At 37.8% G+C, this 26133-nt stretch overlaps 1 protein-coding gene across 2 annotated transcripts in view; it reads left to right on the top strand.

The window, feature by feature from the left end:
• The first annotated feature begins 6022 nt into the window (after positions 1-6022).
• The window catches only part of LOC132859251 (xylosyl- and glucuronyltransferase LARGE1), a 60721-nt gene continuing 40610 nt past the window's right edge, over positions 6023-26133 (top strand). The window contains exons 1-2 of one of the 2 annotated variants that reach the window (XM_060889919.1): positions 6023-6211; positions 10961-11152. In XM_060889919.1, the coding sequence (XP_060745902.1) occupies positions 11047-11152 (106 nt within the window). In that variant the 5' untranslated portion in view covers positions 6023-6211; positions 10961-11046. Of the gene's footprint in view, positions 6212-6612; positions 6643-10960; positions 11153-26133 lie in introns of those variants that run through there. The other variant, XM_060889920.1, reaches the window with a different exon arrangement.

Here is a 26133-nt window from a genome sequence, read left to right as displayed (position 1 = left end):
TAATATTACGAACAACAGCTACACTAATTCCTCTTTACTTTTTTTCTTTTTCTATTTATCCAGATTGTACCAGCTAAAATTGTGTTCCACTTCAAGATTTCGGACATTCATAGATGAGATGCCAACTACCTGTGGTTTTTGAAGACAACAAACCTCCTAATCGGTACATGTACATATATATATATATATATATATATATATATATATATATATATATATATATATATATATATATATATATACACACATATATATGAAGGTACTTGTTTATAACTTTGAAAGACAGAAAAACTGTTTAATGGCCTATCAACACTTCATTCTTGATGCTCTTGACATTATTCAATATTCTAAAGTGCAGTGCAGATGTAATGCAGAAGAGCATTAACTAAATTAACAAAACACTTGAAATTTGCTTTGTGCTGCAGGTTAAATTAGGAAAGCACCTGTATTTCCCAGAACAGTTTGCTGATGTTTCTACTCCTACAGATTTGTTAAAGCCAGTCATTACTGGCTGAGCTGAATGAGGTGTGTTAAAGCAGAGAAATCATCCAACTGTGAAGGGCTCCATAGACGTGCAGGAGCAAAATTAGGCACTCCTGGGTTAATAGCTATGTGCCACAGTATAAGTGCTGTGAAATATTAGTTAAACACGAAATGAAGTTTGCAGACCAAGATCAGAGTAAGAAAACCTGAGCTCATGACAACATTCTAAGAATTCAAATAAGTGAAGGTGAGTTTGTAGATGAATGAAATTGTAAAAAAAAATACATGCTACTGCTATTACTGAACCTAACCCTAACATTAACCTTATGATTGTGTACTGTATCAAAGAAACAGGCTACTATCACACATGTAGCACATGTTCGACACATTTATGGAACAAAATCAAAACAAATTTTAAAAATAGATAAAATATTAGAAAGTGGTATGATAATAGTGGTAAAAAGGCGTGTAAATCATTCATTCATTCATTCATTCATTCATCTTCTACCGCTTATCCGAACTATCTCGGGTCACTCACACAATCACACACTAGGGACAATTTTTCCAGAGATGCCAATCAACCTACCATGCATGTCTTTGGACCGGGGGAGGAAACCGGAGTACCCGGAGGAAACCCCCGAGGCACGGGGAGAACATGCAAACTCCACACACACAAGGTGGAGGCGGGAATCGAACCCCGACCCTGGAGGTGTGAGGCGAACGTGCTAACCACTAAGCCACCGTGCCCCCGCGTGTAAATCATAAGTCCCATATATTATTCTGAATTGATGCTGGTAATGAATTTTGGTGTTGCTCAAATCTCTCTACGCTTAGTTGCAGAGCACCGTTATTTTTATTTACCATAGCTAATGGCATATCCACCCAACTGATAATAGGCATACAAGCTTTCTATAGAATGTAAACAAAAAACAGAAACATGTCTTCTCAGAAAACATACTGGATGAAAATGCTTGTGTATAAAATGCCTCAGTGCTGTGCATAATGGTTTGTAAGTGTTTACCACCAGCACTTACATGTTACTGCTTACTGTATATGCATGAATTTAACGTTGTTCAGCTTTGGTCATGTTGCTTAGCTGTTACTAAAATGTATCGGTTCTTACTGAAAATAACTGACCTCTGGGTAAGCTGGAAACACAAGGTTAGTTGTTAGTTGTCCAAATCACAGTAAAATAATAATTTAATTCATTATTTAATATTCACTTCATTATTATTGCACAAGTTTGGCAGTTTTTGGAAGTCAGCCGAGCACAATGAACACAGAGGCCTGGTCTTTTTGAATTTGGAGCCATCTCTGTGCAACTCCTACATACCAGTCTCTATGCTGATAAATGTTTATTATAAATGAATAGTACATACATTTTAACTACCTACACTATCCTGGTGATTCTCATTGACCCTGCTGGTTAGAAGGTGTGAAATAGAATGCTAGGATTGTCTGGAACTATGAATATCTGTGTAATTTCATTTCTCACTTATAACGCCCACCAGCAATAGATCCTCAGGATATGACGTGTCCTATGAATCATCCATGCTCAGATTTACAGTAGGTACAGAAGGAGGTTCTATTATTATTTAATGATACATACATTACAGCAGCGATAATATATTTTAAATGTGAAATAAATATTCGGCCTACATTGCAAACATGTGCATATAAGTACATTTATACTTATCCATTTGGAATCCAGTTTTATCCACTGCAGACACATGCAAATCAAACATGTAAAAGTAAAAGGATTACAAATGCCACACATTTTTGGGCTGAACAACAGACAAGGTTTCTGCTTTGGTATTCCCCACTGATGGGCAGAGTGACTGTCCGCCATCTCTAATCTGCCACTATGTGTTTAAGCTCAGTGACTGAAAGATGTCACACACTGCTGCACAGCCTCATTCTGCTGAGGACATGATTGCTAAGGAGATTATACACATTATAAGCATTAGAGTTGTCTAGCAAACCTAGCCGACTGTTGTTAAGTGTTTATAATCAGATATTAAAGCCCCATATAACAGTAGACTGATAGCATTAGGTTTGTGGCCAGAACTGGGAAAGGATTTAAAAGATCCAGTTACAAGAGAGGAATTTGAAGTTACAGTCATGAATAATGATCAGCAGGACCATATTTGTAGCTCTGAAGTAAGATAGGATTTTGAATAACATGCACATTAAATGGTTTAATCTGTGGATTTATCATGACTTCTGCTAATAGAATGGTACCATTCTGTGCTGGGCAGCTTAGTGGTGCAGTGGGTGGCATTGCTGCCTCACAGCTCCAGGGCTCCCAGGCTTGATCCTAAGCTTGAGTTACTGTCTGTGTGCTTGTTCTCCCTGTGTCCACATGGGTTTCCTCTGGTTGTCTTGTTGTGTCCCAACTCCCAAAAACATGGCATTAGGTGGAATGGCCACTAGGTATGATTGACTATGACCCTGACCAAGATAGAGTGATGAGTGAAAGTGAATGTGAAAAATTATAGCTCTTAACAAAAACCCCTGAAAGGCAGGGCAAGACAGAGCTGGACAGGGCAAGGCAGAGCTAGGCAGGTAGGGCAGAGCTGGGAAGGGCAGGACAGAGTTGGACAGGGCAGAAGAGAGCTACACAGGCAGGGCAGAGCCGAGCAGGGCAGGGCAGGGAAGTGCAGAGCTGGGCTACAGATAAAAACGTTGTGTGTTAAATCCCATGACCAAGCACATAGGGAACACATGCACAATGTCCCCTTTCCTGCCATTCATGAACACCAGTTGTACTACATTGATTATAAATGTTTTACACTTGCCATGACTATGTGAGCTTTCAGATGAAGCGACAGTCGAGAAAATTAAAAGTGATATCCAACATTTGATGGTTGGTGTTTTAATTATTAATTATAGATCAATTTTAACTAAAATTTATTTTGCGTATCCCCTGAGCAGTTGTCTTTAGGCCCTCAGGAGGAAACCCCACAAGCATTGAACCAACTCTGTCCTCTGTCCACTAAACCCAAGAAGACATCTGACAAAGTTCTGCTCTTTGGCTGTCAGATGTGTTGCCCAGCAATCAAAGAGAACTAAGATCAGCAGAGAGAAAATGGAAGACATCACTGATCATGCCTCTTACTGGATTCTCTTTACATGTGACTTCTGCCAAAACTTCCTTCTACAAGGAAAAGCTTGAAGCTTCTGCACATGACCGTCATAAGCTCCACATCTTCTGTTCTCTAATCAACCCCCGGCCCACCTGCTTCATCCTCCCTGACTGCTGAAGACTTTGCTTTCTTTCACAATGAGAAGATTGAGAAAATCTGCCAGACCTTAACTTCTGCTCCAACTCCACCTACATTTCACAGCCAGGACTCCACTACTCCTTTGCTGTCACATTTCTCAACCCTAGCTGCAGAAGAGGTTTTACAACTCATCCAGTATTGCAATCCTACAGTACCACCTGTCAACTGGATCCACTCCCTTCCACTATGCTCCAGACCATCTCACAAGATCTTCTGCCCTTCATCACCACAATCATCAATAGATCCCTAACATCTGGTCATGTACCAACTACCTTCAAGAAAGCAAGGGTTATTCCCATCCTGAAGAAACCTGCCCTGGATCAGATCAGACATCAGTAACTATAGACTGGTATCAATTTTATTTCAAAAATTCTTGAATGCTTTGTGAATAATCAACTGTCAATCTATCTCTCACAGAACAACCTCCAAGATCCCGACCAGTCAGCTTTAAGGCATCATATTCCACAGAGACTGCCCTTTGAAGACATACTGCACCTCCTGAAATACTTGAACTAGCACTTTTCCCTGTTTGTTGTATGTGTATACTGTATGTGTCTATTTTATATATAAAAAGACCTAAACAGAGTTTTAGGTTGATGGTATCCTAAGTCTGTAACCTAGTGACCAGTGTTAATGTATTCATTGGTAGAGATTTAAAAACACTGTTGTATGTTGCTCTGGATAAGGGTGTCTGCCAAATGCTGTAAATGTAAATGTAAATAAAAATGCATTGAGTACCATTGATAAAAAAGTCTATAACCTTTATAACTGGTATTTTTACAGTTATGGATGCATTGCGGTGAGGTAAAATAAAGATTGCCTTAATTTGTTGTGCTTTAGGTAAAATATGCAAGCCCATTTACACCAGATACTCTATATGGCCAAAAACTTGTGTGGGTCTTCCCAAAATTGTTGCCACAAAGTTGAAAACACACAATTGTCTAGAATGTCTTTGTATGCAGAGCTCCCTGAACACATGCTTTGCAAGGGATGGTGTTGAAGAATTCGAGTGGCTCCACAGAGCCCTGACCTCAATCCTACTGAACACCTCAAGGATGAACTGAGCTACATGGTAGGTCTCCTCCCTTGACATCAGTGCCTGACTCAATAATGCTCTTGTGGCTGAATGAACAAATCCCCACAACCACACTCCAAAATCTAGTAGAAAGCTTTTCCAGAAGGGTACAGGATATTATAACAGCATAGAAGAAGTACATGTGGAATGAGATTTCTTTCCACAAGCCATCAGACTCCTTAATAACTGAACTGTTCTGAGCACAACACACACGCACATCAACTGTAAGGACTGCACAGACCTACACCAAATACACACTTTTCCTATATTTATACATCAAACTGTTTACATGCTGTTTTGCACACTGTTTTTGCTCTTTGCACATGCTGTCTCACATTTCAGTTGATTGCTGTTTTGCACAATTACTTTACAATACCTCATGTAACTGCTGCTATAATACTAATGTGTTCATTCCAGTATTTCTGCGCATGTAACATTGATTGAACATACCGTATTTACACTGGTCTGTGCTGTTTTTGTTTATTGTCTTTTGTGAAATGTCTTGTATTTTTTATTTGCACTGTTTTTGTCCTGCACTGTCTTTTTGTCTTGTCCTGCACTGTCTTTTTGTCTTGTCCTGCACTGTCTAGTTTGACTTTTTGTCTTATCCTGCACTGTCTTTCTGTCTTTTGTCCTGCACTGTCTTTCTGTCTTGTTTGTCTTGTCCTGCACTGTCTTGTTTGTCTTGTCCTGCACTGTCTTTCTGTCTTGTCCTGCACTGTCTTTCTGTCTTGTGCTGCTCTGTTTGCACCAGGTTGCACAGATACACTTATGTATCTAGGACTAACTTACTAAGTCCTTATAGCTCTGCCTTTGTTCTATGTAGCTCTCATTTCACTGTGTACTGTAACAGCTATATGTGGTTAAAATGACAATAAAAGCTTCTTGTCTTAACTTGACTCGAGATGAGTTGTCAGGTGTCAATCTTCATTTTTAACAGTAGCAGTATGTCATAGCTTTTATTTATTATCTCAACATTCTTATTTTTAAATCTCTGTTATTTAATTTTAGTTATATAGTTCAGTTTTTGTGTGCATGCTGTAAATGGTTTCCCACAGAAAATATCCAGACAAAGGATGTCCACGTGCAGTTCCAGATCCTGGTGTTTTTCCAGGTTTTATTGGAAGCGGCCCGGAGGGAGGGAAAGAAGAGAAGGGGATGCGGGTTTAGGATGTTGCTATTGGACAGTTCAGTTAGCAGGACTGGAGCAATCTGCCTAGTAGTAAAGGATCAGTGGAAGTACAACGCAAAATTAGCGCACTCGAGGATTATTGTTTTGCGCGCGTGCGCCACGTGGATAATGAGTGTCGATATTATTACACAAGACTGTTGTTGTGTCAAACTCGAAGATAGCGCACTGTTTAAAATGGTAAGCAAAGCATCACGGCAGACAATAGCTCTTATAGTTGTATTAGCTTAGCAGCACGTTTCAGAAATGGTTTCCCCCCCATGATCAGAGTGATGTATGTCAGAAGTGTCAGTTAGCAACATGCTACTTTATTATTTGTTAGCTTAGCTTGTTATGCTAGCCGAACATGTAAACATGATACGCTGTCGTGCTCTGACACTCGGTAAGTTTGCACGTTTATTGGGTCGCGTTGCTTAGTCAAATCTTGTCCAGTCGAGAAAAAAAATGTAATATGTCATGTCAAAAATGGTCAAAACGACCATAACAAATACAGTGACTGCAAGTGAAGCATGGGTTTCGACTATGCGCTCAACTACGTCACTTCCGGCTGCGTTAAAAAAAACTGCAGCGCGTGAAGAAGGAAGTGTTTTGATTTACTCCATCAAAATAAGGTCGGTTTGTGTTTACAGTTTAACAGCTGTTCTTCCACTCAGTGCCCTGATGTTATTGAGGTGTTAGTGCAGGTAGAAAGAAAGGGAAAGTTGATCTGTTGTTATTACTGAACTAATACACTACAGCAGCTTTATGTGGAGGGTGAATAAAAAAAAAACTAAAATAACAGCTAGACTATTAAATGTTTGGCTGTGATTCTCATTAGCACTTAAACATAGCAGCACACAAATTGTCTTTATAGTTAAAGCAATATTCAGTTCAATTCAAATTTATTTCTATTAATAATGCACTTTTAATAATGGACTTTGTCTCAAAACACCTTTACACATAAAGATGAACATAAAGCAAAAAGTTATTATAAAGAATAATATAAAGATTAATAATATAAAAACTCTAATTAGATGTATTTAAATGTGTTTGTGTATATGTGTGTGTATATATATATATATATATATATATATATATATATATATATGTGTGTGTTTATGTATATATATTAATATAAGTTCCATTAATTTGTAAAGAAATCAATGGTGAACTTCTATCATGAACCTGTTGTAATGAACTCAAAATCTGAAGAAAAGCCACAGAAAGCAAAGACTTTATTGGTAAAAACTAATGTTTCTAGTTTGTATTTGTCACAATGGACAATTTTTAGCTTGTCATATTATGAAAATTCAATGCAGTTTAATTTTATTTGTATGCCACTTTTAACAACGGATATTTTTGCAAAGCAGTTTTGCAAAGATAGAAATTTAAAAGCTTTTTATCATGTTATCATTTATTTTGTTTGAGCCATTGTATGTTGTCAAGCTAATTGTAGCTCAGACAAAGAAGAAACATTAATTTAAACACTTTCTCAATCAGTGATGGTTATTGGGTATTTATTACTCTGTTGTGACTGTTACTGTCATAACTCCTGGGCTGTGGACTTTAGGGATGTGGTAGTGGTAGTGGTAACCTAGTGGTTACGGTTTTGGATTACTGACCAGAAGGTCATGAGTTCAAATCCCAGGGCCACCAAGCTGTCACTGCTGGGACCCTGAGAAAGGCCTTTAACCCTCAATTGCTCAGTAGTATAAATTGAAATAAATTGTAAGTCACTCTGGATAAGTGTGTTTGCTAAATGCCAGAAAAGCAAATGTAAATAACTACTTGGTGGTGAGAAGATATTAGAGGTAGAACCCCAAATTTGATAACTTACAATTTCTAAATGCACAAAATACTGAGAATTGCCTTATATCAGAAACTTTCTGCTTGTGGATAGCTTACAGGCTTAGCGCAGAACGTTAAGCTGAATACTTTATGTATTTACAAATCAACATGTATACACACCCATAGGAAGGTGCTTTTTATTGTTTAGACCTGCAGAAATTATGGATGCCATTATCTTTCTCGATGCAGCTTTAAACGAACTGAGATGTTGCCATAAACAAGCAGAGTGATGTATTGATTTCCCTGTTAAAGTCACTTGATGTTATCAGTTTGCAATCATGGAGCAATAATCCAGGCATGATGTTTTTACTGTGAATTGATTTTGGGGTGAAATGGCACTTAATTACATAGTGCTCAGTAATGGACTATAACTATAGACTGACCCCTGACCTTTGAGAAAGACTTTCTTAGACAAAACCAACACATCAGCGGAATAGCAAGGAAAATTTTCCTCTCTGTTTAAGGAGACTGAAATTTAATTGTAATTACATTGAATTGTAGCCTGTTGCCTTTTTCACCTGCTAATTATTTTAGTTATGTTTTATAAGCATTAGTAAATGTTATTTTGCATTGACGAATGTTAATACTGCTGCTATTACACAATATACATATATATATATAATTTACTAGAACCCTCTTTGTTCAGATTCCTATATTTTTGCACAATGTACAATATAATGTACAGTATGCACACACTACCTTGTGTACTTGTCCTGTGTTGTTTTTGTATTGTCTGTCTGCACTTAATTTAAACTTGACTCTGGACTAATTACATTGGGATGACATTAGCATTACATGACCACAGATTGTTATGAGAATTGTTCCTTTGATGACATTTAGACAACGATGGGTCTTTTTATAGCAAGGTCTAACATAACCACCCAAAACCAAAACTGAAATATTTTAAAGAATTGCTTTTAACTTATTCTGCTACATATTGCCTTTGCATTAGTTTTTGTTTGAGTTTTGTCCACAACACAACTGCTGAATATACGCTTTTGCTCAACCAGACAGCTTTTATTTGGAGAGCCACACAATGAATTCATCAGATTTTGTTTACCCGTAACCCGCCTCTCAGTGCCAAAATGTAGATACACTTATACAGGTATATGCAGGAGTATAAATCAGCTTTAAGCTCTTTGTTTGGTTAATATGAGGTAGCATCTCTGAGCTGGAGATGTATAAAAGTTTCAGTTGCTTGGCACTGGTTTGGCGGCAGTATGAGATCGTCTCTCACCTCCTACACCGGTGTGTTTTGTTCATAACAGTGATTTGAAGGATCAGTATACAGTATATAGACCTATTTGTCATGTATTTTATTAGGGGAAGGCAGCATAGTGAGGAGGGACAGAGACAGTGACAGTTTCTCACTTGGTCTGACACTGTTTCAGTTTCGCAAGCTGTGAAACGTTTCAGGGAAAATAAGGACTGGTGATGTTGCCATAGCAATAAGGCTTTACACTATCTAATAAGAATTTTAGTTTTATAGATTTAAAGAACTTTGTTATAAAGCATAATGCTTCATTTGCCAGATCACTATTGATGTTTATTATTCTGTTATTTGTTTTTTTCATGGTGTAAAATGGCCTGATGATATTCTGTGATATAAAAATGTTAGACTAATAGCACATTGCTGGGAAAAATAATAATATTTTGAAAGGTTTTGTATTTTCTATGAGTTTGATGGACCTTTAATGAAGTCGCACTGAACACTGTGATCATATATAATTGAGACAATGACAATTATTTAAAAAACATCCAATAATATATTTATTGTTAATATATTGCCAATATACTGCCTAAACAATCTAAGCTTTTCCCTCGTAAATCATAGTCTCACATAGACAATAGTTCAGACTGACAACAGAAGGTTTGGACTCCATAGCAGCTTTTATTGGCCAAGGATCACCCAAGAGGGCATCTGACTGACATGTAAATCACTTACAGTACGTGTCATTCAGTGTCATGTTTAAACCTATAAAAATGTTAGTCTGTGCCAATACACACACAGACTGCCATTCAACCGTAGATTGTTCATTTAAGAGTCATGCAAGTTATATATAAGTCTATATCGTGAACTTTACATCATTTGGAGAATCCAGTGTACAGCTGAGCCTCATAAGCGCTCATTGTCACAGCTGTGAACACGACGTCTTCCTTCTTTCAGGAGGGAAGTAGAGCAAAACGACGGCTTTGTTTCCAGAAAGACCGTTAAAAAAACACAACGCACACATCTCTTCGAGATCTTGTCCACTCCAACCAATCAAATGATGACTTTTAATATAGTCCCTTTCAAAAGTCCAATTATAAATTTAATTATTTAAGCTTTTCACACAAACTCCACCTACGGTAAACCATCAACCCATGATCACAGTTTCAGTGTTCAGTGTATACAGTGTTTATTGATTCCAATTCTACTTACATTAGTATTATTACACTACAGCAAATGTAAAAAAAACTGGTCTGTGTATTGTTCCATTAATTCATTATCCTTTCCTTCCAAGTTCTTTCTTCCTTCTTATGCACTTTCTTTTTCCTTCATTATTGAAGGAAATTCATTTTCTCGCATTCATTTTCTTCCATTCATTCTCATCCTTTTCTTTCATCTTTTCAATGGCCTTGGTGTCAGTCACCCTTCAGAACTAGAGCGCAACACAGATGACAGATTGTGCTTGTAAGGCCACGTCACCTGCAGTTTAGCCGGTCCAGAATATTTTATTCTGACAGTAATATGGATCACTTATTCGTGTTAATAGACTCCTCTTGCAGTTATGTAGAACAGCTGAGTCAAACCCCAATTCATTCCTTTTCCTTTTGTGCTGCCCACAATTGTGCCTTCAGTGTCGGTCCACAGCAGCTAAATGAAGTGATAACAAACAGAGTACAGATTAGTGTAAGGTGCATTTTTATTTTTTTCTTCAAATACATCATACTGTACTCTTTAAAACAACACATAACCGAGCAGAAAAATGGAATAATTCACAACTTTATATGTACTATTCCTGTCTTTTTGCCTCCTTAATCATTTAGTGTGGTGTTCTACATTGACAGGAAAGCTTTTCCTTTGCAGTTCTACCTTCATTAACCCTCTTTCTGTTTTAGACAGTGCCATGCACTACCTGGTGAACATCTACCGCCTACACAGAGGTCTCTCAGCCTCCTGAACGCCTCCTCTCTGGCATCAGAGGATGCTGGGAATGTGTCGTGGGCGCAGGAAGTTCCTGGCTGCATCCATTGCCTTGCTTTTTATTCCAGCACTCACCTGGCTATATCTGTCTGCTGCAAACGTCACAGGTAAAATCTATATTAATACTAATGCCAGTTCTCAGCAGAGCAGTATTCAAAGCAGCAGAGACGATTCTTATCACTTTCATCAATCGCAAGTTAACTTTGAGTTAAATATCTTCTAGAGAATTTGGATATTGTGTTATCTGATCCACAAGCCATTAGCGAGGCATAGAACTGTCTTGTACCTGACGCTAGATAAAATATCGACTAATTTTCAGTGCTGTCAATAAAAGATGGCTAAAAAATACGGAAGCATCATTTTGAGGCATTAATTTTCTGGCCCACGCCGATAATGAGAAAATGGCAATTATCTTCCTTTTGTATGAAAAATAAACATGACCATAGTGTTTTATAATACCACAACAATAATAATAGCTTAAACTGCAGAAAGAGACTAAAGCATAAAAAAGCCAGGATATTATTTGTTTCTGCCTAATGCATTAATATGACAAACACCGCACAATGCCAAATTGTGCCCTTTCAGATGGTTGCTGTAAACACTTGCTACAGCAGCAATAATCACGTTAATCATATCAGTGCAGTCGCTTCAGTTGTCTAAGTGATTTTTACTTGTGCACGAACTCTTCTGCACTCCTTGAAGCATAGATGAATCCTCCGTCCTCATATATTTCTTTCACATCATTGGAAAATGGCATCAAAGTTCATCACAGACTCATTTCGGTTGTTTATTTTCTCACTATGATGAATTGAGTCACTGTACCCTGGTCAATATTGATTACTTCCTCCAAATGATTTCGTCCAGTAGGTTTTAATGACTTTGTGGCCCAAAGAGAAATTTCCCTGCCACCACGTTATTAGTTATGTGAATTATTTATTAAGCTTCTGATTTTGGCTCAGTGAACTCGAACATCTTAAATAGTGCTTTATGTAATAACCACAACTTGTAAACTGACTTTCATGTATGTGGCACTTTTGCTTTAGGAGGTTTAAATAGTAAACTGTATGGGTGGGTGACAGTTTAAAGGAAAAAAATAACTATTATAAGGTGTTTTAATAAGGTGTTAAGACACTATGGCTGATGTAGTCGCTGGAACTGTACTAGAGGAATCAACACAATTCTTCCAAAAAATATTTCCCTCAGTCGGTGTTTTGATGTTGGAGTTAGAGAGTGTTGTCTAACGCGTTAATCCATAATCTCCCATTTGTGTTCAAAATGTTTGAGATCCATTTACTGTGAAAGTCATTGTGTAGGATTCTGTGAGTTCCCGTGTCCTGATGCTGGGACGGGGTCCTTTTAGTACAGTCCGTCAGGACAGAAAAGTTTCATCATAGGCTAAAGCTGATAAGTCAGAATAACTTTCTACTGATTTGGGCAGATTTACAGCATGACAGAGCCACCAGTTTTTCCTGTTATCTATCCAGTTTTATAATGGCATCGTTATCTGAGAATTTCAGCATTTTTATGATGGTATAAAGTAAAAAGTAAAAAAGAAACAAGAAACTCGATAAATAAATAAATAAATGACATTTCTCTAATGATGAAGATTATATTTAAAGTCTCACTCAAACAAAATGACATTTGGAACATGTTACAAGGCTTTCTAAACTATAAAGTATTGTACAGTGGAACATTTAAGTGAACATTTTTAGTGACCGTTGCTAAAAAAGTTTATGAAGTCTTAAATATAATGAGAATTGGGATTTTGGACACAGCTGATATGTATCATCAGTATAACGCTGCATTTATTACTCAATGATCTGGAACAATTTTATGTCTGGCTCATAATATTTCATGAGTACTTTTTAAGATTTAAGTCAAATTCCAGGGTTGCTTTTTAATTTGATCAACGCTCACATTTTTGCTTACAAGTAATAACTAGTGAGGCCATTTCAGGTGATGGTCAGAAAACCTTTCTGTCTAAAACACTGGAAATGCACTATTTGCTCAGTGAAGTGTAAATGCATTTGTTAATGACTCTTGATTGCAGCTTTGCAAAGTTTATTGATGTCAAGTAAGACAAATGTAGTGTATTCCTATGCCAGTCCAACGCATACATCTGCATTAGTTTCTATATTTACAATAAAATGCTTGTTTGCACTGTACTTCCTACAGTGCAAACAAGCATTTTATTGTAAATATAGAAACTTTGGTTTATTTTCAGGACTTTTATTTGCCTCATAGATGTTTTTTTTTTTTTTTTTTTTTTTTTTTTTTTTTTATCAGAAAGGTTTTACAACTGATGGGAATGAACAATAGTGAAGAATTTGCATTTTATCTCTTTTACTCATTTAGCTCCCTCTTTAAGGACCTTGCTCCAGCCCCGACTGGTCGGGCCTTTAGCCCTCATTAGTCTGACTTTTAGCCCCCACTAGACCAATCCTTAACCCCCTGTAGTCTGACCTTAAGCCCCCACTGGTCAGGCCCTTAGTCCCCACAAGTTCAACCCTTAGCACCAACTGGTCAAGCACTTAGTCTGACCTTTAGCCCCACTGGTCGTACCATTAGCCAGTCCTTGTCAGAGCCTTAGCCACTGAATAACAGTTTCTGCTTTTTGTAGCCTAGCACTTCCAATGTACCATCAAGCCATTTTGTTCTTTTTTGTTCAAACAGCAAATTACAGTTGGTCTCACCACATGCTAGTGTAATTGGGTTAGCTCTATTTCTCCCTGGTCAGTGATTCGCTCTTTTCCATTTCATTCACTACCCTGTCCCAATTTGTGGTTATATTGGGAGCCTGTAGCATGTGTCTTTTCAGGTCACGTGATCGGTATAGCAGTTAGAATGTGTGTCATATCATTCATTCATTCATCTTCTACCGCTTATCCAAACTACCTCGGGTCACGGGGAGCCTGGGGGCATCAAGGCAGGATACACCCTGGGCGGAGTGCCAACCCATCGCAGGGCACACACACACACACACTCATTCACTCACGCAATCACACACTAGGGACAATTTTCCAGAGATGCCAATCAACCTACCATGCATGTCTTTGGACCGGGGGAGGAAACCGGAGCACCCGGAGGAAACCCCCGAGGCACGGGGAGAACATGCAAACTCCACACACACAAGGTGAAGGCGGGAATCGAACCCCCGACCCTGGAGGTGTGAGGCGAACGTGCTAACCACTAAGCCACCGTGCCCCCCTGTGTCATATCATTGAAAAATAATTTAGAAGAAATGACTTAGCCGTAAAATGTTTAAAAAATGTAAATGTTCCCAGATTAAGATAACAGACTGTCAGTCTCAGTAATGTGTAAAGATATTGTGCAGATATTTGTCTGATCAGGACAAAAGGTGTTGAAAGCATGGTGCATGTTTCTTTGCATGTTTGTGTGCTGATTCCTAGCACCATTATTAGGATAATAACGTAGCTCTAGCTTGATTTTATGACTGGGGTATGATTTTAATGTGCAGCACAACAACCTATAGCTGTGTTTCAGATACATAGACTGAAAACCTTCTATTGCACTCAGAAAACAGCATTTCTGCCTTCCTTATCTACTATAACTATTCTTTCCCTTGTGTTCATTAAAATACTTTAAATATCATATAACTGCTTTCACTTGTGTGAATCCATTTAACATCTAACGATCAAAACATTGTCATTTGTCATTGTCAACAAAAGTCATTTTAGACTCCTGACCTCATTCTATAAATATCTGGAATATTCCAAATGTTGAGCAGGAAATTGCTTCACTCGTATTTGTTGAAAATAAAAAAAGGAATTTTATAAACTAACACTAAAAAGATATTTTGTTGTCTATTTGCGTTTTTTACTATTTTTGCTTTTTAGATTGATATTGTATTTATAGCCTGTGGCTTTGTGAAACAATATCAGGATGTTTTTATCAATAGAGATTTCACAGCATTTCTGACAGTCACTCTGGATCAGGGAGTCTAGCAAATGCCATGAATGTAAAAGCTAATTTTCCCTTAGATTCTGATTTTAAATGAAGAGGTCACTTTTAAATTTGGAGTAAAAATTATTTTAAGTAAAAAAACTTAATCTGCATACTACCAATTAAGCAATTGTGCACATTTTAAATTCTATTATAAAAACTCACGCTATATGTTATATGTTATTATACGTGTTACCCTGTTAAAAGTTTAACAAACACCTTGCACAATTTAACCAAAATCTTACAACGGATCGGTTACAATTGGTTCATTTGTTCAAGCAAAACAAATCATTAACGATGATTTTTGATTTAGAGAAGGTTCTGGAGAATAATGTCATTTAGAACAGGAATTCTCAGACTTTTTACATCCAGGGATCCTTTTAGCTGTAAAATTAAATTGATGGACCCCTCAGTGCAGATTTTTTTATGAACTGTTCAGATATTAGAGTCATTAGTCAAACACACATTAATATTCTAGCTGTTTTATTGGAGCATTTTTCCTGAAATATTCCTCCTACAGAACCGTTAGCATTATTGATAACCCTACTTGTTGTAAAGCTAATGGAATAATCTCATTTAAAATCAAGTGATCAATAAGAAATACAACTTTGATAATGATGGGTTGTGAATTCTAGCACTAAAAATTTTTTGTTTGCAAATTGCAGACCCCTTTATTAAATACTTCACAGACCCCTGAGGCTCCTCACACTCCCCTTTGAAAACCACTCCTCAAGAGTATGATTTATGTTTGCTAGCGGTGGCGTACGTGAACGCACTGTTTTTTTGTGTGTTTAAAACATGTAGCTTGAGATGCAGTCATAATGAGTAACAGAATACTTAGATCTATTTGACATGTATTATTAATTCATATGCTACAGTTTTACAGTGAGTCCATTAAAGATTTCTACAGAAGTGCTTGCTTGTACAGCTACTGTGATTAGCATGTCTCAGTACTAGCGTAAGATGAGAATTGAGGGTTCACAATGATTATATGTTTAAATTCGGTGCTTATTACCACGTGCAACTGTTTTTTTTTTTTCACATCATAAATACCTAAGTCACACTGGCAAAGTACTGTAAAGCACAAATACCACAAAAACCTGGAAACACTGATGAATTACAGTTAGGCTCAAGCAAATACCAAGCTTTGTTAGTTATAGCCGTTGGCACAGAGCAAAAACAGCTCTTAAATTGCAAGGAAATGTAGAACATTTATATATTTGGCAGATTACATCATTCAAGCACAGAACTATTAAGTAGTCAATTGCATTACAAATGATACAAGAACGAGTTAGAATTGTTGACCACACGGACCAGTTACTTTGAGATTCCTCTTTTTGGCTGTTTCTTTGTGATTGATGTGGCCAAAAATGCTTGATTTTGCTGCAGCTTTTTTATTTAACAAAAATAAAAAATACCCCCCAAGAGTTTTTTTTTACATGTACATTTTATATTTCACATTCTGCCACGTGATGCATAAATGCGGTATACGTTGGTTCCTTATAAAGTGAGTGTATATTAACAATTAAAGATGAGCATTAAACTTTTCCCCACAGTCTTCTGCACTGCACTGTTACTCATTGTGTCCAGTGTATGCAAAGATTCCAGCTGTGAAAGAAATCCAAATAAAACATTTCTTCATTGTGATTATTCTTCTATTTAACAAACGGATTGGTCTCAATTTTCTTTACTCCATCTTAGGTGTTTATGTGCAGCGCATTTTTGTTCAACTCGGTTATCAGACATGTTGTTGATGGCTGGTTAAGTTGTTTGTATATGTAGCTATTGATCATATTAACAGATAAAAACAGGAAACGTGATGTGGGTTTATACAGTAAGCTCCAGGGTTTGAGTGCACTTTGATGTTCTTGAAGGTTAGAATTTTTCACTATATAATTTGTTTTTTAAAAAACTATGGTTTCCGCCTCCAGCATACAGCACCAAGACTAATTCCAGTTTCTTCGTGAGCACAGAAAAAAACCTTTGACCTGTTTGTCGAAGCTGTGACACCAGAGATCTCTCATCATATTTGCATTCACCTCATGAATATTTACTGCTGTGGCCAGAGGCAAATCAAGACTGAATCACTGCTTCCTTCATTTTGGTTTGCACTCTATTTTGATGTTTCCATAGCGATGCCCTATCATTATGTTTTGTTGGTATCATGGAGTAGAGAGAACGTGAAGGTGTTGGAGAGATTGATTGGCTAGTGCAAATTGATGCAGTAGGACTTCAATGGATCTGACTGTTCAAATGTGTTGCAGCAGTATCGTATGCTAATAGCTGACTCTTGGCTCCAAGGCTGATCTCATTAATGCTGTTCGTTCTTTTAGATATTCACTGCTGTGTCTGTCACGCTGCTCATCGACTGCTGGGCAACCCGCAATCACATGCCTAAGGGAGGCCTTTCAAAATATCACTGACTAAAAATGTCCTTTACATCAGTGTGAAATACCTGAGGACTTTTTCCCAGCTTTTGTATCCTGGAATGTGTTCTTGAGTAGAAATAAAGCAATAAAAACTAGTTGTTTGTATTTTATTTTTTTTTTATTTAATTAAAATAAAACATTTTTTATTTATTTTATTAAATGCTTTTTTGAATGCTGAATTATCAGAGTATTTAATGTAATCGATTAATGCTGCAAGTGTGTTTTTTGAGTCAGAAGGATTCCTTTGTTGCCTCCAGGGTATCTCTTGTCTGACATTGTTTAAGGTCTCAGTGCATTTAGAACAGCTTCCTGTTTGACTGACTAAATAAATGTTTGTATATATTTCTGGTAAATACCGGAAAAATCCATTGACTTCTGGTGTCTAATCTCTCCAGATGCCAAAGCAGGATTCTGTGCCAGACCTCAGAGTTGGTAATAGTGTAATTCACATTACCTAGAGCATTTTTTTAAACGTACAGCTGGTAATGGAGAAAGAGTGAGATGTTCAGGGTGATAAAAACATTAACTGTTTTTTTTTTGTTTTGTTTTTTTTAGATATTTCAGATTTTTTTCAAACTGAGCTCAATATCAGCAATTTCAAGCATTTTAAAATTCAGGAAAATTTTACTTAAATTATATTTTTTCATATAACCCCACCCCTAAGCTGACAAAAAGGGCAAAAGGATATTTTCTCAGACGCTATAATATATCAGCCGAGAGACAGAAGAACATGTATCAGTAGCCATTATAAAATATTTGAGATGTTATAGAGAGCTCATTTTGAAAGTCTACATCTATTCTCCATCATTCAGGTCTTATAAATAATACATGAGTATGCTATAAGTGCGAACATCACTGGCAACAAGTCAAAAGTCAAATGCTTCACTTCCCCTAAAATTCCAGTTTCATGGGTGTAATCAGACATAACAAGGAAATATTTAAGGCAGGTTCTGGTTCTACAGCTTTAAAATAAATTGAGTTTTTCATACCCCATTGATTGCTGAGACTGTTATCTGTCCTGGAGTGGCGCTATCTTCTAGGATGTTTACATTCAGAAATGCGTAAAAAGATGAAGCATACAAAATTCTAAAATACTTTATTGTGGCAAGACTATCATGTATTTTCACAAGGCTGCCTTTACTCGTCCCGCTCGAGTGAAGGAATTCATTGGCTTATATTTTAAACGTCTTAACCCTAAAGCGAAGCGATTTTGCAGAAGCCACAACTACGGTCAAAATGTTTTTATGGAACACGACTGCTGCCAGTTCAACAGGTTTAAGCCCAAAATCCCTTCGGAAGCTGAAGCAAAGCAGCTTTGTCAAGCCCACATTGTGTTACAGGTTGGATGTGGACAAGCAGCGGCTTTGTCCTGCCACCTGTTTAGATTTGTTATTGTAGAAACTGCCCTTGAGTCAAATGTCCTTGAAATCCAAAATTCCCATCTTTTAACACTTGTCTCGTTGTATTCTGGACACAAATTTTGCATATGCAAACAAATAGAAAAAATAATGTTATTTTCTTGTGTTAGTTTTATAGTTTGACAAGCTCTCTAGAATGGATATTTATTATCCTCAGGAGAAGATATTGGTCTAGAGAAGCAGCAGACGGTTCATCAGTGTGTGTTTGGATATATGTTTAACAGCACTTAGTTGAGAAGAAGCGTTTGGAGTTTTAATTTATAAGTGATGGAAGTTCATGGTTATTTTTACAGGAACTGTTCAGTGTTATATTCAAAAGAACTTTACCTACATGGGGCTATGAATAAATTAAATTAAAATGATGGTGGCTCTGTGCTGTTCTTCAAAACTTTTTTTCTGGAATTAATAACATTACTTATCCATCCATCCACCCATCCAGGCATCCATCCATCTATCCATCCATCCAGCTTAAGCACTTCACCATGCTTTCACTCTGACTTTTATTTCCGAAAGAAAAACATCAGAATGAAATCATGACTCAGTTTTTCTTGACTCAGATTCCCCAAGCCCACCTCAGACAGAAGGGAGATGAGAATTCTTGGCTGTTCAGTCTGTCCAGTGAAAACATTCACACTGTTGCTGTTCAGAATGACTCACAAAGAACTCGTTACTTTCTATGAGAGCTATTTTTTGTCTCCTTTTTTTATTATTTTTTTTTTAATTAATTTTTTTTAACACACATACACATGCAGATGTTTCCAGTTTGGTTCTCTGGTCTTTATAGCTTGTTTCTTCAACAGTAAGGAAATAACATTTGTGTTGCTCAAGGCATGCTGTACATCACCACACTGTCTTGACTGCTAATTAAAAAATCTCACTCCAACCACACTGCGCTCTGCTAACTCTCCGGTTCACACACATTAGAAGGTGACGACTTATTACATTCATCCTCAGGACACTTTGGTCACTTATGTTTCCTAAGAAAATTTTTAATGGGATTTAATGGGAATTGTTTTCTTTATCTTACTTCAATCATAATTAATTTTGAAAAATTGATATTAAACAATAAACATTGGCACTGGCATCTTTCATTTCTAGTTCATTAATATTATATGTGTATAGAAAACATAATTTGACCATGTTTATGTGGCATACTTGACCAACTCTCTTGGCTCTTGCTGTGCTTAATCTGTACTGAAACAGCAGTCTGTAATTAGTCTTTATGAAATGCTTAAAATGTACACTACAGGAATCAACCTGAGGTAGGGTATAAAACTTATAAAATTTGAAACTTAGATATCACATAATCTATACAACACTGCATTTAAACTAATTTGGTCTCTTTTTAGTGTGCTTGAGTGCTTGGCCACCTACTTTTTCCTTCTATACCTTTAATAGTCTCAGGCCCTGTTCACACTCGATATTGTCTCTGGTCATCTATTTAGAAGTTATGCTAGTCATGACCGGTATTCTTCTTCCACACTGTGGAAGTCTGTGCAGTTTTTCCTTCGTCCAAAGTCAAATCTATCATTGAAAAACGACCTGAATTATTCAAAAGTAACATCCTGGGATCCTGCAGGATCTAACAGAAATTCACAGCATTCTGTTAATGCCACAGCTGTCTTTAGACGGACGTCCGAGCTCACAAAACTGACCTCGTTCTCTTTCTATTCTGTCAATCAGAGCGACGCTAAGCAATCAGGGGTGTGTGGTGTTTATGTATGTTAGCACAGCTGGACACACTAACTACCCTGTGACATAACATGAGCAACAAATATGCAGTGTCTATCTTCATGTGCTAGCTGTGATGTGATGAGAGAGAACAAGCTCATGGGTGGAAACTGGCAAATGACTAAATATCATAAACTTAAACATATTTTTTCATAAACTTGTATCTTGTACATAAACTTGTAATTGTATTTTAATGAAGGAGTATTACAAACACCTTTTTTATTAAAAAGGCCAGTTGGACCAAGGTAGTAAAATGTAGTCATGAATAAAGAATAGCCATGAGATTTAAGATGAACTAAATATAGCAACCAAGCAAAATGGCCAAGTTGTGCACAAAAAAAGCAAGCTGAGTGACTGGACAAACCACAAACCTGACAACACTCAAGACTTGGTGGTCTTCTGAAGCTGTCAGAGACACCATTCAGAACTGTAATGCACCTCAGTAGACCTTCACATGTGATCTGAGTGAATTAGATCACAGGATTCATTTGACACCATTCACACTCCTAACCGCTTGTGAGCTGATAACCTGAGAAACACATGTTAAAACCGAGTCTAAGAGAGTTTCAGATATCCAGATTCTATTCAGCAGATATTCAAATATACATTCTGATATCCTGCTTGATTATATTCATCAGGTCAGGCTCACATATATTGAAGTTTGCCTGCTCCTGTCTTGGACTTACTGACCCCTTTGAGAACTTCCTGCACAAAACCTCAGAATATTGTTGACTGATTAGTTCGCATTCTTGGCACATGTTGCAGACCTGCTCATCCATGCAGGCTTCTCTCATACAACAGTAGAACATTTTAATTATTTACTACAGGAAGGCCCTCTCGGTCTTGTCGTATCTTGACTATTGTTTTCTAGCCAGCTAGTTCCCCAATATCATGTTTGTCTGTGCTCCCGAGGCTCCTCGTGTCTGCAGGGGGTAAAACAATTGATAGAAATGATTGTGTTAATTATTGTTTGCCAATTCAGCTAACTACCTATGAATTGAAACGCTCATTAGGCTTTTCTTGTTCATTCTATTTCTGCAATACTCAACAGACTTATACAAAAAAAAAAAACAACTGGATAGTGTTACCACCTCAGAGTACTCGAATGCTCTTTGAATGTTTATTCAGTTGCTTCTCTTTATTATCAGATTAGCTTACGCAGAGGAGCAATGTGCAGCATAGCTGATTACAAAATGTACCATTGTAAGATTCCGAAAACACATTTCCATTACAGAGGTCTTTAAATCCCCCAGAGTTACATGCTGTTTCTTTAAGGTCATTTCTGTCTCCTTGTGATCATCAAAGTCACTGCCTGTGTCTCTACTGGAGCTTCGGTCCCCCACACTGGGTCTGGAGCTCACAGCAGCCAGCATTCATTTTAGTATGCAGTGTGTTTGCCTGTTTCCATGGTGATGCCCTATCACCAAGCCAAGTCTTTGTGTTTGCTTCTCGTATCATTGAGTAGGGAGAACGTGAAGGTGTTGGAGTGATTGATTGGTTATTGCCAACTGACGCAGTAGGACCTTGGCTGGTTCAATGGATCTGACTGTTCAAATGCATTGCAGCAGTATCGTATGCTAATAGCTGACTCTTGGCTCCACGGCTGATCTCATTAATGCTGTGTGTTTCTTACAAGTCCAGCTTCTTTCATGCTGCTCACACAAAAGGGAGGCCTTCGAAATATCACAAGGGTGTAAATTACGTCCAGCTTTTCCATCCAGGAAGATAAAAGGAAAAAAAAAGAAAAAGTAAATAAGCAAATTATAAAGCTTTTTCTTTTTCTTTTGCAGAAGCCATATCAAACAGAGCAGATTGTCCATCCCTTTTGTTTACTTTGCCTTCTTTCAGATGGATTACAGCATGTTTGGTTTATTTGCTTACTGTATGTAGTTTATTGAACTACAAGCTTTTTCATAGCGCATGATAATGTGCATGTGCTGATTGTAATATTTCATATCAAAGCATAGTATTTTATCACAGTTTGTGATCTTGTCCACCATATTTTAGAGTTCTTGGCTAAAGATCCTAATAATGCTGAAAGTTTTATATCCTTATAATTATACTTATACTGCTTTCTAATTAAAACAGGCTTTAATACTGTAGCTTGACTATAGTATTGTTATATTACCTATATATAAAGTAATATAACACTTTTAACCTCATTTTTGCTAATCCGCCTTGAGTGGACAACGGCGAGAGTTTAGAGACTGCTGCATCTTTGTTTTCACGGAGCTGTGGCTCAGCGATAGACTTCTGGACGCCGCCATTCAGCTAGACGGGCTCACTTTGTTTCGTGCCGCCAGAAATGCAGCTCTGTGCAGTAAGGCTTGCGTTTGTGGTGCGTGTTTACATCAATACGGAATTATGGAAGAGCTCTGTGCTTGTTTCTAATTACTGCTCATCACTAGTAAAGTGTGTGATTGTTAGATGCCGACCGGTTTATTTACCATGGGAATTTACCTCGGTTTTTATTGTCGAAGTGTACATTCCACCCAGCGCTAATGCTATGGAGGCACAATGTAAGCTCTATGGAGCTATTTACAATCTGCAAAATGTTCACCCCAATCTGCAAAATGTTCACCCCAACGGACTGTTTATTATCGTTGAAGATTTCAATCAGGCAAACTGATCTTGTTTACACAAACATCCTCGGCATGTATCGTGCGGGACCTGGGCCACCATCTCTGCTACACACCACATCTCTGTTATGCTTTTTCCAGCATACAGACCACTCGTCAGATGCTCTAAACCGGTTCTGAAGCAGGTGAAAATCTGGCCACCTCTGCTCTTTAGGACTGCTCTTCAGGACTGTTTTGAGTGCACTGACTGAAACATAAGCAGGAAGGCTGCAACCAACAGCGATTTTCAACTTGTACACGACATCAGTGACCAGCTACATCAGCAAGTTCAATGATGACGTGACTGTCTCCAAGACCATCATCACACACTCCAACCAGAAACCGTGCATGACTGCAAAGGTGCGTGCGCTGTTGAAATCTAGAGACTCTTGCACACGCCTAAAGAATCCACAGAAATTTCCTGGACAGCGGAGATACCCGGCACATGTGGCAGAGCATCCAGGTGATCACGGACTACAGGACAATTTCACCTGCCTGTGACAGAGTGATGCCTCCCTACCAGATGCACTGAATGATTTCTATGCTCGGTTAGAGGCACATAACAACATAGCGGCTAGAAAGATAATCCTTCCCCCAATGACCAGGTTCTCCATCTAACCAAGGTTGATGTGAGGAGAACTCTATTTAGAGTTAACCCACAGAATCCTGCTGTATTAGAAAACATTCCTGGTTGAGTGCTCTAACAGGTATGTGCAGAACAGCTAGCGGATGTCTTCACTGACATCTTTAGCATTTCCCTGAGTAGCACTGTTGTTCCTACGTGCCTCAATACAACCACCATTGTCCCAAGGCCAAAGAAGTCTACAGTGTCCTGCATTAATGACTATTGTGCCGTCGCACTCACACCCATCGTGATGAAGTACTTCGAGAGACTTAACCTGAGGCACATCATGAATCATCTACCACCTTCACTGGACCCCCTGCAGTTTGCACATCATCCAAATCCCTCCACGGACGATGCCATTGCCACAAATCTTCATCTGGCCCTCACCCACCAGGACAATAAAGATACATATATATGAATGTTGTTCATAGACTTTAATTCAGCATTCAACACAATCATCCCTCAACACCTGACCTTGAAGTTGGAGATCGTCAAGAGCACCAAATTCCTTGGTGTTCATGTGGCGGAGATCCTCCCCTGGTTACTCAACATCAGCTACATCAGAAAGAAACCCCAGCAGCGCCTCTACTTCCTATGAAGGCTGAGGAAAGCCCATCTCCTCCCTCCATTCTGACCATGTTCTATAGAGCATCCTAAGGAGCTGCATCTCTGTCTCGTTTGGGAACTGCACTGTCTTGGATCGTAAGACCCTGCAGCAGATAGTGAGGAGATCATTGGACCTCTCTTCTCTCCATCACAAACATTAATAACACAAGCTGCATCCGCAAAGCCAACGGCATAGTGGACAACCCCACACTTATGTAGTAGCATTAGTTAAATGAGGTATTGAAATGTGCCATGCAAAAACATCAGTTGAGTGAGTTCACACAGTTGGGTGTGAGTGTGTGTGTTTGGTATAGTTCAGTTCTGTTTGTTGAGAAGCCTGATGGCTTGAGGGAAGAAACTATTGCACAGTCTGGGTGTGAGCGCCCGAATGCTACGGAACCAATTTCCAGATGGCAGGAGAGTGAAGTGTGTGTGTGAGGGGTGTAGTTTGTATATGTTTACAATTGTTGCACAATGTACTTTATAATACAGCATACACACTGGTCAGCACTATATGGTGTACTTTGTGTATTCTGTCTTGTAGTGTTTATTATTTTCTGTTTGCACTGTCCTTGTCTTGCACTATTGCACTAGGTTGCACATGTTGCACTTTATGTGCCTAGAACTTAAGTCCTTAGCTCTGTGTAGTTTTATGTTTTGTTTTGTTTCACTGTGTACTTTGTCAGCTATACAGTATATGGTTGAAATGACAATAAAAAGCTTCTTAGTTGACTTGTCTTGACTAAATCCAAACTGACCTTTTATGAATAGAAAACAGCAAATAATTAAATCAATCTCTATTCCCATTTAAAAATGTAAAATATTTAAAAGATAATCATGCAGGCATAAAGTTAGGTCCGCTGCATGCTAATCGAGTGGACCGATTTCCCTTGAAACTTGTACCTGTTGAAGAGTAAGAGCATTCTGCATGCACAATGTCAAGAGTGACATTGTGCATGCAGAATGCTCTTACTCTTAATTCATATGCAGCAGTTTTAGATATGCCAAACTCAGTGCATGTTGTGAGATTTCTGGAATATCAAAATGTCTGAAACGTTGGCTTGCTCATGGGGTTTGGGTTTGACGTGTTTTTCGAACTTTTTTATGTTGACTGACATAATACAGGCACACAACTGGGTCTGTATACATGTCTGTATATGATTGAACAAGCAAAGAGCTCTTTTTTTTCTTTTCCTCTCATACATGAAAATTGCAAATTAATTTTTCAGATTTTTTATGGTTAACTTAATTGTTAACACACAAAGTGTAGAAATTAAACCGTCATGAATACAAACGGGAAAAATACCTACTACAGTACATCTCAGTATGACCTGGAAGTACACGTCAGTTATTTTACAGGATATTGTCTGGTTAAGGTGTTTACTCTGGAAAAGTATTGTTTTCATAAAAGGCATAAAACATTTGAGGTAAGCATATGAATATACAGTATATAATTGATAAAAATATGAATTTGGGATGATTTGAAATAATCTTAAATTGCAGCAACTAAAAATCCTGATTTCTTTCAGCCACCATGTTGTCCTCCTTTATCATTATCATCTTGCTATTAAAAAAAAAAAATGCTAGTGATACGGAGACCCAACTGCTTTTGCGTCTCATATTTAGCAAAACTTGGCAGCCGAAGCTGGCAGATAGTCATCTTGTTTATCTCATTTACCGAATATGAATATAGGATCA

The sequence above is a fragment of the Tachysurus vachellii genome, chromosome 16, assembly GCF_030014155.1.
Source record: "Tachysurus vachellii isolate PV-2020 chromosome 16, HZAU_Pvac_v1, whole genome shotgun sequence".
NCBI classification, from domain to species: Eukaryota; Metazoa; Chordata; class Actinopteri; order Siluriformes; family Bagridae; genus Tachysurus; species Tachysurus vachellii.
The sequence above is the reverse complement of the archived record's forward strand: the minus strand, read 5'-3'. Positions and strand labels throughout refer to the sequence as shown.